General features: G+C 36.4%; 1 protein-coding gene across 4 annotated transcripts in view; it reads left to right on the forward strand.

Annotated features, from left to right (window-relative positions):
- PARVA (parvin alpha) overlaps positions 1-14835 on the forward strand; it is a 68982-nt gene extending 54147 nt beyond the window's left edge. For all 4 annotated transcript variants that reach the window (XM_030484049.1, XM_030484051.1, XM_030484052.1 and 1 more), the window contains 7 exons: positions 433-491; positions 1531-1550; positions 2933-2994; positions 3656-3724; positions 5349-5450; positions 6235-6307; positions 9699-14835. In XM_030484049.1, the coding sequence (XP_030339909.1) occupies positions 433-491; positions 1531-1550; positions 2933-2994; positions 3656-3724; positions 5349-5450; positions 6235-6307; positions 9699-9775 (462 nt within the window). In that variant the 3' untranslated portion in view covers positions 9776-14835. The remainder of the gene's footprint in view (positions 1-432; positions 492-1530; positions 1551-2932; positions 2995-3655; positions 3725-5348; positions 5451-6234; positions 6308-9698) is intronic.
- Positions 14836-17053: the final 2218 nt, after the last annotated feature.

Raw genomic sequence — 17053 nt, forward strand, 5'->3', positions numbered from 1 at the left:
CTGATAGCCTGGGAGCAAGATTTTTGCAAAAGGGAAGCATGGGCACCATCTGCCAAGCTGTTCATTGAAATACAAGGTTTAATTCAACTCACCTAGACATACCTCTACTAAAATACTTACATATGTTTTTAGGTGTTTCAAATGTCTTGCTGAATTGGGGCCTTTAAACTAAAAGTGAATTCAGAACAATGGAGAAAGGAAAAGAAATACTTACTTCCACAGGTGGAGTTTTCAAGTTTCTTGTTAATTTACAAAAGAGTTTTCCGAAATACTTGCAAAATGAACTAATATATTACTGTAAGTTTGTTTAAAAGACGTTCTTATTTTGCAGGTTTCTTATCTAATTATTTTCATGTATCACAAATAATTTTTTTACTGTACCCTAAGCATTAAACTTTACAGTGAAAAATGTCACTTTTTTATTTTTTCCAGAAACGAGACGGAATCCTCCAGTCTCGACAAATCCAAGAGGAAATAACTGGTAACACTGAGTATGTCAACACCCCTTTTGCCAGCAGTTCAGTAATTGAACACAGATGTGTCTCAGAAATTCAAACATTTGCTGATATTTAGATTTTGGTATTGGGGTTCCAGGGAAGATGACGCATCAGCCAGTGGCTGTATTTTAGCCTTTTCAAGAGCTGCAAACATGCATCTAAAAATACAAAAGGGTGAGGAAATACAGAGCTGGGGAACTAAAAGCAGGAGACCACGGTAAAAGACGAGACAGAGGGAAGATAAACAAAATCTCTGCTTTATATTTATCTTCTATTAATTTATTTCTGAATTTATTCTATTTCTTATTGTTCAAAAGTCCTTCAAGCAAACAAGAAAGATATGCCTCATTCTTTTATGTTGGTATTTATTTGCTAGAGAACTAGATTATTTCAAAAAGGAATGTGATATGACTATTTTTAGGTGTTTTGGGGATGTAAAATGATGGTATTAAGCCCTGCACATGTCATCTGACCAAACAATTTGTAACAGAAAAGCTATTCCAAACCAACAGAAAGCAATAGTAGAATATCCTAGTTTTAATAGAATGGAGAGAAACCAGACTATTGACTTATTATTAATCTTTATGGATTTGCTTATGTGTACTAGTTATATGAAGAATCAACTGGAGCAAAATGCTGCAGTCCTTAGGAACCGAGTCCGAGCACTGTTTTGGCTGGAATTGTAGTTGGTGTGGTAAATGCATCTTTAAAGCAAAGGGAAAAGTTTTCACAAAATCAAGATGAAAAAGCCTTCTTCACTGAAGCAAGATGTGTTGATTTGGTTCAATAGTAGGATATCTGAGATCTGGGCTCCCATGAGACTTTAGTGAAGCCAGGAGATATTAAACTGATGGACTGCAGACTAATCCAGGTTCTCAGTTGGAGTGACTTGATAAAGGTTCTCTTAATTCCATTAATCTACTCCAGCATTCAACAAGCTGAAGATCTGGCCATGTATGCTGTTGTCTTTTGCAGCACAACGTCTGCAAGTGTATTATGTGTAACTGTGTTTTGTTCTTTTTATTTTTCATAGGGCATTATCAGGAAGGCATGGTAAGTTCATTTGATTATTATCTTTTTCTTAAGGCAGCCAAAGTATACATTAGTTCTGCAATGGGTGGCCACTTTGATCAAACTGCAAGGAAGTAGAGGATTTCAAGTTGCTCTGGCAAATATATAAATATATGAACCACAGGCTATTGTGGCAGTTAACAAAAGGAAAAAAGCATAAAAATCAGTCTGATCATCTTTAAAACACTTTTCGTTGCTTTTCGGCACGTGTTAATTTGGAGGTGCTTTGTGGTTTAGCCTCTAGAACATTACTGTAATAGTATTAATGGTCAAAAGTTCACAGCATAATATTGAAATGATGTCTTATCATAAACCAGCTGGTGAACCTGTTGGCATTCTTGTATACATTTCGTGCTTACACTTTAATGACTTTGAGTCATTATTCAGCAAGCCTAAACACCATGCAAGTTCCTGTGTCTAGTACATCTTACTGCAAGTACTGAGACTGGTTAGATGCCTGGCCAACAGAAAACACGTATCTGAGAAGCTTAGGTGGAGTCCCACCAAAATTTAGCATTTGCTTTTTGTAGTATTTCAGTAGCTGCCTTACAGCTGATCTAAAAGGTTACACGCATGACCTCTTCCCAGTGATATCCCAGAGCACTCTCTGTATAAAGTATACCTTCTACAAATGCCTTTGGATCTAGCATTTCTTTATTGAGGACTATGCATGTAGCTTTTTTTCATAGAGTCAGTTGCTATCATTCAGGTATTGTCAGAATGGAAGTTGCTCAGAAAAAGCTCTGGTACCTTTTTATATTTATTGTTTTTTCTGTTTTCTTCAGGAGGCGGCTATGGTAGCACTCCAGTCATGCTACCCTAGGTTGCCTGTCCTGCTGATAATGTCCTAAATTGTATATGAGAATGGCCCCAAAACATCTATAGAAAGGATTGTATTGCAGCTGTGTAATTAACAGGCTTTCTTGAGGTGGTTAATAATATAGCACACCACAATGCAGTCAGTGGCCCATGGGGAAAATCTTCCTATGTAGATGTACTAACTCTACGTGTGAACTCAAGTCCTTCTGCACGAAACGATTTAGTTATTTAGCTCCTTGTTTCCATCTGATTAAGGTTTTATGCATTAAGATACCATTATTTGTTAATCTCTGAGAAACAGGGTCATTGAGTGATCCAAATCCCACTTGAAAATAATGCTTTTTGTAAATAATAGAGAATAAGTTCCTAGCAGCTTATATAGCAAGAGAGCAGTATGCAAAATACACGATACCTGGAATACAAAGAGGCTGTAATGAAACCTTTTGCTGACTGTGTTGTCTCAAACAATATGTGCCTTAATAAGTGTTTATTCTGCATTTGGACAACTGCTGCTCAGTATATTAATATCTCTGAATGTTTTTCAGAAAGAGACGCATTTGACACTTTATTTGACCATGCTCCAGACAAGCTCAATGTAGTGAAAAAGGTTGGAAAGTTTTAATTTTCAAAATACATGATGTGTGCATGTTTGTGTGGGTCTGTTTCTACATATGTAGTGAGCGTGTATGTATATAATACATAATTGACATAGTTTGCATACATTAAATACAATTAAGCTTTATGCTTAAGCAAATATACAAATTCATCATTATAGTATTACTTTTTCTTAATATTTAGCAGCATGAACTTAACTTTGGAACACAGAACAACATGTAGTTATCAATGTTTCCATCAAAAAGAAATTCTCACAAAGTGTATGTTAAGTAGAACCTGCCTGGTAGATTGAATGTACTGATGCTAAAGAGGTATCCAGTTTACAACTGACAGGGCTCTAACCTAGAGCTGTCAGATTTGAGTGGAGTCCAATTACCCATTTCTCTATAGTCTGCTACAAGTTGGTTTTTTTTAAGAATTAGTATGTCTTAACAGTGTTTTTATGATGTACATCACATTCATTTTATTTCTGTTCTTCAATCTCAGAAGGAAAAACAAGATTTTTTTTAAATGTTGTATTTCAATTTAAAACTTGAAAATTGTGTTGCAGTCTCTTTGCTCATGCAGATTCTCTTTTGAGTGGTGTTCATACTGCATGTGTTGAACTGCTGCTCTACTGAATAGGCTTTCAGTACATTGTTTTCATATTTCAGACTCTCATCACCTTTGTGAACAAGCATCTGAATAAATTGAATTTGGAGGTCACTGAACTGGAGACCCAGGTAGGATTTTACAGCCTTTCGTAAAAGGGAGGGACAGTTGCACTGTTACGCACTATACCCTGAACTTTATCCAGATATTTCATTGAGTTATTATTGGTTGAGCTCTAAGGTGTTATTTCAGCAGGAAACCCTTCAATTTTAAATATGTTTGTGTGATGAAGGCCATCACGAATTAAGCAAAGAAATCATGTGGGCAGCTTAGTTTTTCTGAAACTGTTTTGTGCTTCCTTTAGCATAAAAATTAATTAACATATGCTGCCTCTTGGGTGCTGCCAAGTGCTGTAAGCAGAACCTGTACTTGTTTTGGTCAGGAAAGAACTCTGTCCGCTTGGTTTGATCCAACGTTAAGCTGAACAGTTGTTTCCTGCCTACCTTCACACAAGCATGCAATCGTATGGGATTACAATGACCCTATTCAGTAAGACACGTTCTTGAGAGTAAAGCTACTCAAGTGTATAGGCAGCTGTACAGTTGGGCTGCAGGCTTGATTGCACCACAGAAATAATGTGGTACATGGTCTTCTTTCTTGTTCTCAGCTGCTAAATTGGCTGAAAAGAAGCTAAAAGAAAAGCTTAATCCTGCTGTATTAATACCACCCCATGTGAACAACTGCAGCAGTTTTCATAAGCAAATTACAAGGTCAGGCAGGAAGGATGGTATCTGCACTATCAAAAAAACCCCAGGTGACTTCAGGACAGGCTTTATTTTATGTCTTGATTCATGTTACTAAGAATCTCTGGTTTATTTAAATAGCTATCAATCTGATAGAGATTTTTCAAAGGTAAGATTCAAATGGAAATAATGTGTAAGGGCTTTCAGAAATGTGTTCCCTTTGCCTGCTTATTGCAGTGTTTGCTTTGGAAAAAATGAATTATTCAAATGTACCTAGAAACCCCTTAAGCATTTCTCTGAAACAGTATTCCCTGAGATGAGAGATTGTATTTCTGTCAGTTGAAAGAAAATTACCTACCACAGGAAGGTGATGGGTTGCTTCAGATAACTCAGTTTGATTATGAGGATCTCTCAGTACACTGATAGACCTGATGCCACAGGGGTGAGAGTGAGAGGCCTTTAACAAAATCTTATGGATGTTGCTAATTTTTTAGATAGAAATGAACATATAGCAATTACCTATCTTCCATCTGTAATTACATTTAAAATTAGGTTGACACAGACTTACATAACATGGATGAAAATGATTCTTCATTCCTTTATTTCCTCCAATATACTGGATTTAAGTGCAGCCATGAGATTGCACCTCCATTCTACTTTTCTCTGCTCAGGGAACGCATGCTGTTTGAGAGCTTGAAAGTTGGCTGTTCTGATTCCCTGCAACTAGTTGAATAGAAAGGAAAGGCATACATCAAAGCCACTGACAACCTCTCTTTCCAGGAACTTTATTCTGCGTGTGTATTTTAGCATTAAGTCAGTTTTGGAGAAGACATAGCAGACTGTACTAACTATATAAAAGGAATCAAGTAAGATGAAATCTTTTAGTTGCAATTTAAAATCTTTGTATTGGTAGTTTGTTGACAGTTTTGCATTAGACAATATATATCTTGTTCATTAAGCAAGGCAATGAGTTATTCTTCAGTAAATGTACTGAGAAATGTCTATTTTACAGTTTGCAGATGGTGTGTACTTAGTCCTGCTAATGGGTCTCCTAGAAGGCTATTTTGTTCCTCTGCATAGCTTTTTCTTGACTCCTGATAGTTTTGAACAAAAGGTAATTAGATTTCATTTTTCTGTTAAAAACGAATAAATATATAAACGTCAAATAGTTCAAAGATGACAAACTTTTCTGCATAAGTTTGATGTAATAGGAATGTACTGGTAACCATTTCCAAGCATTTTTAAGATCTCAGTATTAATGCTTATCAGGAATAAAAAGGAAAATTATGTTAATGATGGGGAGGTTAGCAAGTAAGAACTGATTTTGGCAGCCATTTTGTGATGCTGTCATTGAACCAGACTTAGTCTTCATTAAGCGTAGAAAAAATTATACACACGAATTGATGACAGAACTGCTTTTTGTGTTCAGAATCCAAGAATTTAACATTTGAAAGGTTTAATGTTTTTTTTGAAACACAAAAGCATATATGTATAATCTATCATTTTAAGACCAACTATTACCCAACTGTCTGTTGCTATCCAGGCAATACGGTTGTCTATTCAAGACAAGAGCGCTTCATGGGCCATCCTGTTCCAATTTTTAAACTTGTGGGAGGTGGGCTGTTCTTACTTGTAACTAACTTTTCTATGGGTACTACTAGTCCACATGTTATTTTTCAGTTACTTTTATATTTCTGAAACCACCGTCACCACCCAGAAAAAAAGAAAACAATGGATTGTCTGGATTCCAGAGACCAGATCTGCCATTGATATACAGAGCCCTGGCTATTTTTTCTGTCTGAGCATCTGGATCTGCAGTTTTAAATAAATCTTGTTGTGACCATTTATCCTATATTGTATATAGTTCACAATAATGAGTACCTTTTTTGCATTACTAGGTCCTCAATGTATCCTTTGCATTTGAGCTAATGCAAGATGGTGGATTGGAAAAACCAAAGCCAAGACCAGAAGGTATCTATTCTACTTTTTTTGTGTCGTCTTAAAAATTTGCAATGGATCCAGATTTTATCTCATAGGATTATGGTGTAGCTAAACAATGGTTAAAACATTAACCCAAGAGTGAAAGGCAATATACGTTTTGAAGTGCTCAGGTAACTGTATTTCAAATGGTTGTTGGATACACTTTTTCAAATGTTGCAAGGCTTCCTTTCTTGAATGGCCAGGATAATACTTGCATGACCAAACATATGCAGTAATACTCAGATATTCGCTGAAAGAAAAAGAATGCGGTTGTAAATGGTATAACTGGCAGATATTAATTGCTCCAGTTGCTCCCTTTGCCCCCATCCCACATCTTCATAGCAAACCTCAAATATTCCAGTGTAATTTACAAGTTTTTCACAAAATAAGTAGGTGTTGTGGAAGAGGAATTTCAAGCATTCACGTAACTGCCTTTGAATGCAGGACCTAATAATGGATATTTAAATTAGATTTAGAGCTGGAGACTGAAAGTGAAGTGTCTTCAGGGAAGATGAAGGATTTGCTGCTGACTTTAGCAGGACCAGGGTTGCACTCCTCTTTGCCCATATAAATAAGGGTTTAAATCCAGCTTTTTGGGCTAGATATAGAGCTCTTGATTCACTATGTTATAGGATACATATGTGGTTCCTCCCATGAGAAGTTACCACTTCTTACCATGTAGGAGCTGGAGCTTCTGCTTCACGCTTCCCAAGAGGGGTGGTAGCTAGGCTTCTGCTGGTTACCTACCATAATAGTCAACATAAATGTGCTTTCAAGACCCATTGCAGATTCACATTGCAGATTCACAGTGCACAGTCTTTTCCTGCCATAATATTGGGTTGTCATTTCCTGAGGAGCTGATAAAAGTGAATGCTCAGTTTTACTTCTAATAGCAAGGGCTCTCTGGAGATACAGGCACACATCACTGAATCAAGTTCTGCACCATTCTGTTTTATTTTCCATTCCTCCCAACTTCCACATCATAACATCAGTAGACATATACACACACGCAAAAAAAAATATGTCTCAGGATTGAGCCTATTCTGCCTGGGCATTTAATCTGCACCTACATAGCCTGTCTTTTCTTTCTTTTGATTGCTTGAATGCTTATCCACAATCATACTTAACTAAACCAGTGGTGACTGTATCACAAACTTTTATGTTTGAAATAGTCAGAGAAGGGGGAAATAGTGAAATCTAGGGATCCAAGTGAAACAGAGAGTATCTGTGATCCCTTACTCCCCATGGAGGTTTAAAATTCTTATGGCATTTAATTTTTCAGGTATTTATTGCTCTAGGGGACAGCTAATTTTTCCAGTATAAATCAAGCCATAAGGATATTTCAGCATATATAAGACATTTCTTGTGCAATTATTGAAATGCTTAATATGAAACTTCCTGCCCAATGTGAATGGAAAAACACATCTGTTTTATGTGTTGTTACACTGGGCACAATGCCCGTACTTAAAATTTCCAGTGAGCAAAAGAGTATTGAAAAGGATCTTGCCCCTAAATGTGTATACTAAATACTCTTTAAATTCCTACACTGTTTCTTTGAGGTTCTTGAGGAAAAAATATGCTGAAAAGTGCTTTAGAATATGAAAAACATATTTGGTGGAAAAAAGAATGTGATTAAATAAATGAGTATGAAAACCAATGATTTTTATGGGGTCAACAGTTTATTTGGGTTATTTGCAATATAATTGAAAAGGTATTAAAAAGCATTCTGTGACCTTTTACTTTAAAAAAGGCCACTGAGTCTATAATGAATACATTTCCAGTTTGAGCTTTTTTCAGATTACTTCTTGAAATGTGTGCATCAAAGTCAAACTCAAGTTGCTCTTTTTGAAAATTGCAATCAGTAAAATGTTATAGGTCAAACACATGTAGCAATGGAAATAACTCATCTTTCTCTGGGAGCATGCTGCTTTTTAGTTTGGACCTTTCTGTAGAATTCTGTTGTGTTGGTGAAGTCCTCTGGTAACTTTGCAAAGACCTATCAAAGTTATCTCTTTATTCATTTGAGATTCTGTATTAGGAAAGGAAGGTGTTATGCCGCTTACTGCTGGCCTGAAAGAGGAAACTTCCTGAGTTACATGCAAACAGTATTGCAGAGTATAACATGATGCTGTGGGAGCAGTATGCCCTTCCTCTAGCTTTTGGCATTTTCTCTTTTATACCAAGCAGTTTTGATCTCATTTAATTAAGAGCCACAAAACCATGTGGCTGTGGTTTCATGACCGTACACAAGCTCAGCATAAAATCTAGGTTTGAGTGTTTTCACCCTTTGTGGATGTCAGTTTGACATGTGGTTAATATCTTTAGCCCTTCAAAGTTTACATGCTTCAGGACAGCATGCACAGATTCGATTGGATTCATTCTTCAACATATAACCCCTTCACAATCTATGAGAAATATCAGTGCAGTTGAATATAATGGTAAAAGCATCTGATGATTACATACACAATTTGCTAGGCCTACTTGGAGGTTTTGAAGATAATGGGACACCATCTGCTTTACACCTTCATGGCCAATTCCAAGAACCAAAGTTAGGAGATTGAATTCCTCTAGAGTCAAAAGTGATAGGTGAATTCTAATTCAAATTCTATTTTGCTCTATTCTGTTCTTTCTGAGGGCAATTCTAAGTCCCTGTTTGAGACTGAATATTCCTTGAAACGCTGGCATGATCTGCTGCAGTAGTACTTGTCAGCTTGTTTTATAGATTTCTTGTGAAATAACATTGACTTTCTCAAGAACTTCTATTTGAAACAGAAGGTATTCATCAGCTTTTTGTTTCATATAAATCCTTTACTTTAGACATTGAGTTTCTAAGGCCATGTACATCAGTTAACCCAAAGCATTTTCAGAAGGGATACTTATATACCTAGCTTCTTTAGATCTGTCAGAAAATTTAAACTTGCCTCTAGCTGTCTTCATGAAATTAGGCCTACTAAAGGATGTTGCAGCCCAGAATGGGCCGAGTCCTGCAGTTCTTAAAGTAAGAGTTCTATTGGTTCCTGCCTGATAATTTGTTCAGAATACTTACTTTCCAGCCACAATTAATTGAAGATTCAGTAATATCAATATGTGTAAGCCTAGACACAATTTGTCTCATGGGTATCTAAACCTTGGTTGCATTTCTATATCAGGACCATTAGCCATTTGTATCCCTAACAAAAAGTGGTTGAAATAATGATTTTTGAGTTACCAGTTTAAAAGCTCTACTTTGTTTATATCTCTACTCTTTCTTACTATCCTTGTGATTCTAATGTTCATGGATATGGATCTGAGCAAGGAAAGGGAGCAGAGGATAGGTACTTTTTCTGAAAAATGTTTTGAGCTGATGAAGTTACTAATTGTTTTTCCCTTGTCTTTTTTCTAGATATTGTAAATTGTGACCTGAAGTCTACACTGAGAGTACTGTACAATTTGTTTACCAAATACAGGAACGTGGAGTGAAGAATTGATTTGGGTCGTAAAGGAGTGTTAAGAAGGAAGCATCATAACTAGCATATTTTTTATCAGTATTCCTCTGCATCTTTATCTGAAAAGGAACTGAACCATTTATCTGAAGCATTTTCAATTGATTATTCATGCACTACTATTTTTATAGTAGATTTAAAACTAAAAATGAAGAAAAAAGGTTTGGAGGAAGATATTTGGGTATATTCTGGGAGAATTAATGTCTCAGTAATAACTGTCTTCACACTGTTCTGCAGTAGGTGGAGAAACAATGAAAAAAGATATAGTAACTTTGATTCAAATCAGCATTTGAAGCAAATTATAGGAAGATTCTGTACTGAGTATCTATTTGAATATTTTTTACATATGTCTTTTCTAATCTGGGGAGGGGAACGATATTTTATATCCATGATAAGACAGTTGCATTCTAATTATGGGAAATGTGCATGGGGAAAAACAGTTAAATACTCTTGTTCACATCACAGCTAAAAAGATACTTTTTCAAGCACTTAACCTAATCGATTTATATTCCCAGTGCTATTAGGCTTGATTTTTAGGGGTACAAACTGAAGTGGCTACTCATTCCTTCAGACTTACTATAGTGTGATGCTCTGCTTTAACTATGTGTTATTGAGCATTCCGCATAAGCACGGTTTGCAGCTTGTCACTTGGTTTTGTTCAGGAAGAGGTCTTTTTTACAAAGTACATGTTTCAGGAAAACACATTATATAATACAGTTTCCCTATAATATTTGTATTATTATGTAGCATTAGAAAGTAAAAGAATGGTTTGGTTTTCATTTGGTAATTTAAACACAGGATTACCAGGTTGTAAGTTTAGATTTATTGCTAAGTAGGATTTAGAATTTGTCCCTTTGTTTGATTTTATGATGCATGTATTTTGCTGCTTAATGTCCAACACAAAAAAAGAAAGATTCATTTTCTAGAAACATTCCTGTAGCCTTTCAGTTACAAAAGCACTGCTTTTTGGTCAAAACTACTTCCATTTGCAAAGACTCCATTACAATGTAAGGTTTTTGGGTCATTTTACACAGCTATAAAGAATACTTTTATCTAATCATGACCAAGTATAAGCTGTTACCTGTTTGGTTTTAGCTTTAACAAAGACAGGAAAGAGAAATGGGAGTTGATTCTTGTCTTAGACCGATACCAAGCACCCATTATGTTTCCATAAAGAAGCTGATGGAGACTGCTCGAATCATCAAAAACTCTGCTGGCATAAGTTGAGGAGTAAATCAATCGTTTGCTGGAAGTCTTGATGTTAGATATTCTTCTAAGTGAAGTGATCCAATGCAACCACAGATTCTTGGGATCCTGAGTTACAGAGTAAGGAAGAAAATCCTTAGACAGAAATTACTGAATGACTGTTCAGAAATCCTTGGACTGCTTACTGCAGGAAGGAGACTTGTTAATAGTCATCCAATTACAACAACTGGTATAGGTAAAAGGGAAAGCAATCCATCAGCTCTTGGGTCTGTTCGTCTGTAGAAATGCAGTGCTGGCAAGAACAGCCAGTAACAGCTATATGTTACTTATATAAAGCATTACATATTTTTCAATTTTTCAGGGCTTTTTTAATGTAGAGCTTTCCAGTCCAATATTAGCAAAAAAGGAAGACAAGCAATTACGTTCTGTCTTTAATCACAGAATCATAGAGTGGTTTGGGTTGGAAGGGACCTTAAAGCTCATGTAGTTCCAACCCCCTGCCATGGACAGGGGCACCTTCCACTAGACCAGGTTGCTCAAAGCCGCATCCGTAATGAACACTCATAATGAACACTAACTGATGTTACAGAAATTATTATTCTGAGAAATATATATCAACATTTGCAAAGGAAAGTCACTATATAATTCAGAGGACAATACCTGGATGTTCTCTGAACTCAGAAATTGTTATCTGATTGTTATAAGCTTTCTAAGTATCTTTATTAAAATATTTTGTTACCGCTGTATTTTTAAAAGTTTCTGAAATTAGAGGTACAGAAAATTAACAATTATTTGCCTTTTACAGAGGGAAATAACTGGACATTTTGACCTCCATGAAAATGAACATGTTTTGATTATATCTTTAATATCTGAGAAGCAAAGCAAAACAATAGGAATCAACCAAGCATTTTTAGAGCAAACTGAGACCAGCAGCAGTTTCAGCTTATTTAATGTTTAACATGTACGTTTTTCATTTGTGCACCTAGATTGTAGTAACTGTAATAGTTAATTAAAAACATGTACGATGTTTTTCTGCAGATCATGCTCAGCTGAAACATTCTTTTACATCTCAGCAATGCTAAAACATTTTTATTGCCCTTGTTTTCAGGAGTGCACTTTCTTTAAAGAGGAGATTTATACGTGTAAAGGAAAAAAGTTAGGAACAATGAAACTGTTTTTTGCCTGGACTTGAAAGTAAGTGTTCCTGTGCTATACTGGTATAACGTTTTGGAGAATTTGAAGTCTATCAGGCTCTATTTTCTATCCTTAAAAAACATAAAACTGAGACAGAATGATGGAATCCTCATGCTGAAATGTAATTATGCAGAATCGTAGAAACAAATAATATCCAACCTTTACACAATTATCTATCCTATCCTAAGAATTTATGTAAATGAAAATCTATTGTATAAACGAGAGTGTCTTATGTAAATATAGACCCACGTGATAGTTTTAACACATTCACACAAATAGTATATGCTGCCATGTAGAGTGGGTCACTGCTTATATTTTTGACAGTGTAGATTTAAATAGCTATCAGATAAATATGAAATCTAATATACAGATTATATCTAATATTTATTGCTTTGATACAGAATATTATAGAAATATAGAATACTACTGTAGACAGTTTGCCCTTCAGCAATCAGTGTAGGCCAGCACCTTCCTTCAGGGAAGTGAAATGTTAGGTTAACTGGGCCAAATTCTGATGATGCCTGTGATGCTTTTATTCTTGATACAGAGCAGTGTATACTGATGTACAGCTGAATGCAGAATTTTCCTCACTGTTTATATTAAGATAGAAGTTGTTTAAATTTTAGGTCAATCCTAGTTTTATTTATATTTGCGTTAAATGATTAAATAGATCCAGATCAACGGATGTAGCCCATGTAAGATATGAACAGTCACCTGGAGAGGCAAGTTTTTCTCCTGGTCCCAGAGGGAGCCTCTAATCTTGAGGCTGCTGTCTCAGTGATTTGGCTAGGTTTCTAAAGCCAAGTAGTATGAATCCAAGCCACTGCCTTAAGATCTCATGGTGGTATTCGGATCTCATCCACCAGACCAATATGCTTGTCTGTCGTGCTCTGTCACATGAAGGCCCACAAGTAGTGGAGTCCATTGAAAACTGGCAGAATATTAACCTGCCTTGAATAACAAACAGTAAACATTTCTGCTGCTGGGGCATTATGAAACTGCCAAAAGAACAGAGCTTTCTATGCTTCTCTGATTTCTAATCCGTCTGTTGCCTCCAGCAATGTGGTATCCAGGTTTGTTTTGTGGTTGGAGATAGGCATTCTTTTCCTATTGATGGAGCCTGGCATGCTCTGTCAACCACACAAAACTTACTTTTTTTCAAAGAGCAGCTAGAGATTCTTAATAGTATGTCAAAAAGATGTTGTTAAAATAATTATCTAAAATCCTAGTATCTTGAGGTCAACTCCTCTCAGATTTCCTTCCCAGCTGACTGTCATTTAGTTGCTGTAAAGAACAGGCCCTAGTAAAAAAAAAAGTATTGAAGGAATCTTTTCATAATTTTACCTGAGATACACACATAAAGTCCAGAATTTGATTGCTCTATATTTCTGATGGAGTACAGATGCACCAAGTTTCTTATTAAATGAGCTGACTGAAGAATATTTAGTTCTTTCCATTTCTTAGTCAGTAGATATCTTCCTGTAATAGGGCGGCAGCAGCCTTATACGTAGTTCAGGAATTCAAGTGGAGCAGCAAGTGTTGTATAATGTCCAAATCTACTTCGACTGACTGTGGACCAAGTTGCCGATCAGCATATCTCCATGTGAACCAGTGGCGTTAAATCAACAGAGGGTTTGGTCCTTTCTGTTTTACAGAGGGTTACAGTACTTGTGAATGGTTTGCATTCAGGCAGACTATATTGATTGAGGTAAATGCTACTCAGTTGACTTTTGTTCTTAATTTCTGAAAGTGTGTTTTTAAATTCATGTTTCAGATTAATTTAGCAGACACCTTGCTGCAAGCGACAGTCACATAAAGCAAAATGACTTTTAAAAGTAATGGGATTTATTTCATTAGAGAAAGATATATATGATATTTAATAAACTGGATACTAGCTTTAGGTCTAGTTTTTGTTGTTCCTGTCTTCCTATCAAAACAGCTTTCATGAATGGCCTGTGTGTGTGCCAAGCACGCAAAAAAGAACAGTGCCTTGAATAACTCTTGCAAGATTTTCTACACTATTATCTAATAGACTTTTGTCATTTTCCTATAAGAATTAGTGTAGGGTTTCTTTTTACAGTGAGAAGTACAATTAAAAGCTGAAGAAATCCTTTGTAGAAAGTTAAAATTAGCTTAAATTAAGGTCTTTCATTTTGATGTCTCACATGAAAAATGGAGATAGCAGCACCAAAATTCCCAAATTATGTGTACCTCAGCATCCACAATTTTTCCAAAGATGTTTTGAGTCATTTAGTAGTTACTAGGGCTGATTTTACATATTTTGGCAATATCTTCTGTATGAGTGTTTCTTTTCCAGTAATGAGATTTTCTTTTCTGTCTAACAGTTTAATACTACACACTCTGCAACAATGTATGTTTCACTGTAATATTTGGTTCTCAATTTCAATATCAAACTAATGAAAAAATAGAATATTTGCAAAATCTGCTTCTTAACATGTGTATCTGAAAGTAAGGGTTAGTTTAAATTAAGCTGCATTGCTTTCAGCTGAAGAGTTAGCTTTCACAGAATGTATTTTATGTACCCTGTAAGTAAGAGACACCATTGCTGAATTTTTCCTGTGCTTTTTCTGAAACCTTTATTATGATCCACAATAAAATTTGCACCTGAAAAATCAACACTGTATGTTGGGTCAAAGTATGAGATATAGGACAAATAATTAGGAAGGTATGGTTTATTTTCTCGTAGCTTCTAGACATCTCTATGCATCTAACCCCTTTTCAGTTACCTCTATGTGGGTGCACTAGGTGTTTGTTATTATTTTCTGTGGGGGCTGATGACAGCTGAATGTGGGTTGGCAAAAACAGCCGTGTAAGCATATGCTTGAACTGATTAACAGCAGGAGGTTGGGAAAATGCTGTATTTGACTCAAAGTAGCAAAGTATACCTTTAATTAAAATTACTGTGCTGAACATTTTAGTGGTGGTATTGCAGCTGGGTATAACGCAATTTGCTGCAGAGTAATTTTGTTAATTTGAAATTTAACAAAATGTTAGTAAAATGTTAAAATTATCAAAATTAAACTGTCCATTTCAGAAAATAACTGCATTTAGGAAGATTTTGAGATCTGTTTTTTTATAAACTTGTTTTTGTTGTAACTCTTTAATGCAGGCACTTCAGTGCAGAACTTCGAAGCAGGCAAAAATATAGGCATCTAAAGTGCTACAGATCGACATTTTTAGCTACTGAATTACAGGAATGAATCTAGAAGCAGGTATTTGGTCTTTAGGTCTGCTTGTAAAGCTGAAACCACCAAGCAGAGCTGCCTAATCAACAGGGAACACTAAGGACCCAGTGAGTTTTAGTGCCATTCTTCAATCCCTGCCTATTAAAAGTAGAAGGGCTGGAAAGAAGTATCTGTGTCTGCTTAGGATCCACAGTGTTAAGCCTCACCATATGCACTTACAGCTTTTGTCCTGAATTCTATGGATTTTGTCCTGAAGAGCAAGGAAACTTGCTCATCTTCAAACATGGCAGTACAACTAAAAGGACCCAGTCTGGCTGCCTCAATTTCTTCATCTCTATTCACCCAGAAAGTAAAAGGCCTGGGTTTAATGCCTTTTTGCACCTGTGGGAGTTATTTCTCTTCCTGCTTAGAAGAATACCATAATCTGCAATATGAATTTAAGGTAATGTGCTTTTTTTAGTGTCATTGGAGGGGCACTGTCTACTCATAAGCTGAAGTTGCAATTCAGTATCTAAAGTGATTCTACAGTAACTGACAGAGAGAAAGAGAGAGCAAAATAGGGGGCATAACTGGTGGTTAGGTGGTTGAAAAGGATTTTGGGGAAGAACCTGTCTTCTGGGCCTCCTGTAAGCACCGCTTTTGTATTTTAGTCAATCAAAGAGTGCTAAAATGCCAAAACACATTTTGAAGAGGAAACAGGACTAGCATCACCTCTGTTTCAATGCAAAGTTCTTGCTGAGCTTTGGTTACTCTCATTCCGATCTTCCAGGACTCTGGTGTCAAAACAGCCCCGAGAGAGGGTATTCCTACCCCCACAGAGCCTGCAGCCTGAGTTAGTTTTGCATTTCCTCAGGCAAAGCAAATAGTGGTTTCATCCCCTGCTTCCTACCTGTTCTCTAGCCATTAGGTGAGCTTATATGGGAAGGTGAACACCACATCATCTACAAACTGTGTTTTAGGAAAACGGCAGACACGTGCATTTTGTCTGTAAAGCCAGTTGAGACTTCTTGGGCCTTCTCTGAGCACAAGTACTGGATCGAGTGCTACGTCTCTTTTTTGGATGCTAGACAGATTAAAACGAGAACTACTCAGTCCCATTGAGACTGGGTCAGCTTCAAGCATGTGCAGGCATAAAACGCTAGGGTTTTTTCAATTGAAAATCAAGGGTGAAATTTAATAGATTTTCCAGAATTGCAACCTTGGTGCCTGTATGCAGTGTGAAGAGCAGAAAATCTGCCTGGGGCCATGCGCCTCACATGGGCTGGGGAGGGGAAACAGAAAGACCATCTTCTGCTTCCCTTCTCCATTTTGGGGTGGACTGCACAGACTCTTTCCTAGTTGGCTCAGTTTTATTTTATTGGGAATAACCCTGAGAACATGCTTTAACTATTCCTCCCTCTCCTGGATGTTTCCACTGTTCCAGTTAGGTGAAAATTAATACTAAACTAGCATGTTGAGGTTCTGAAGTCTTCAGCTGTGACTAATCAGCACCATCCACTGCTTAGGACTTTTGATGCTGAGAGGAATGAACAGTGCTGACTGTAGTCATGTCTCTGAATGATTTGTCCATTGGATCACATGCCAATTTTATAACTGTTGTATTAGACGAACAGATGAGGGATCTGAAATTACATGTAGGGGGGGAGAGG

This window comes from Strigops habroptila, chromosome 4, assembly GCF_004027225.2.
Source record: "Strigops habroptila isolate Jane chromosome 4, bStrHab1.2.pri, whole genome shotgun sequence".
NCBI classification, from domain to species: domain Eukaryota; kingdom Metazoa; phylum Chordata; class Aves; order Psittaciformes; family Psittacidae; genus Strigops; species Strigops habroptila.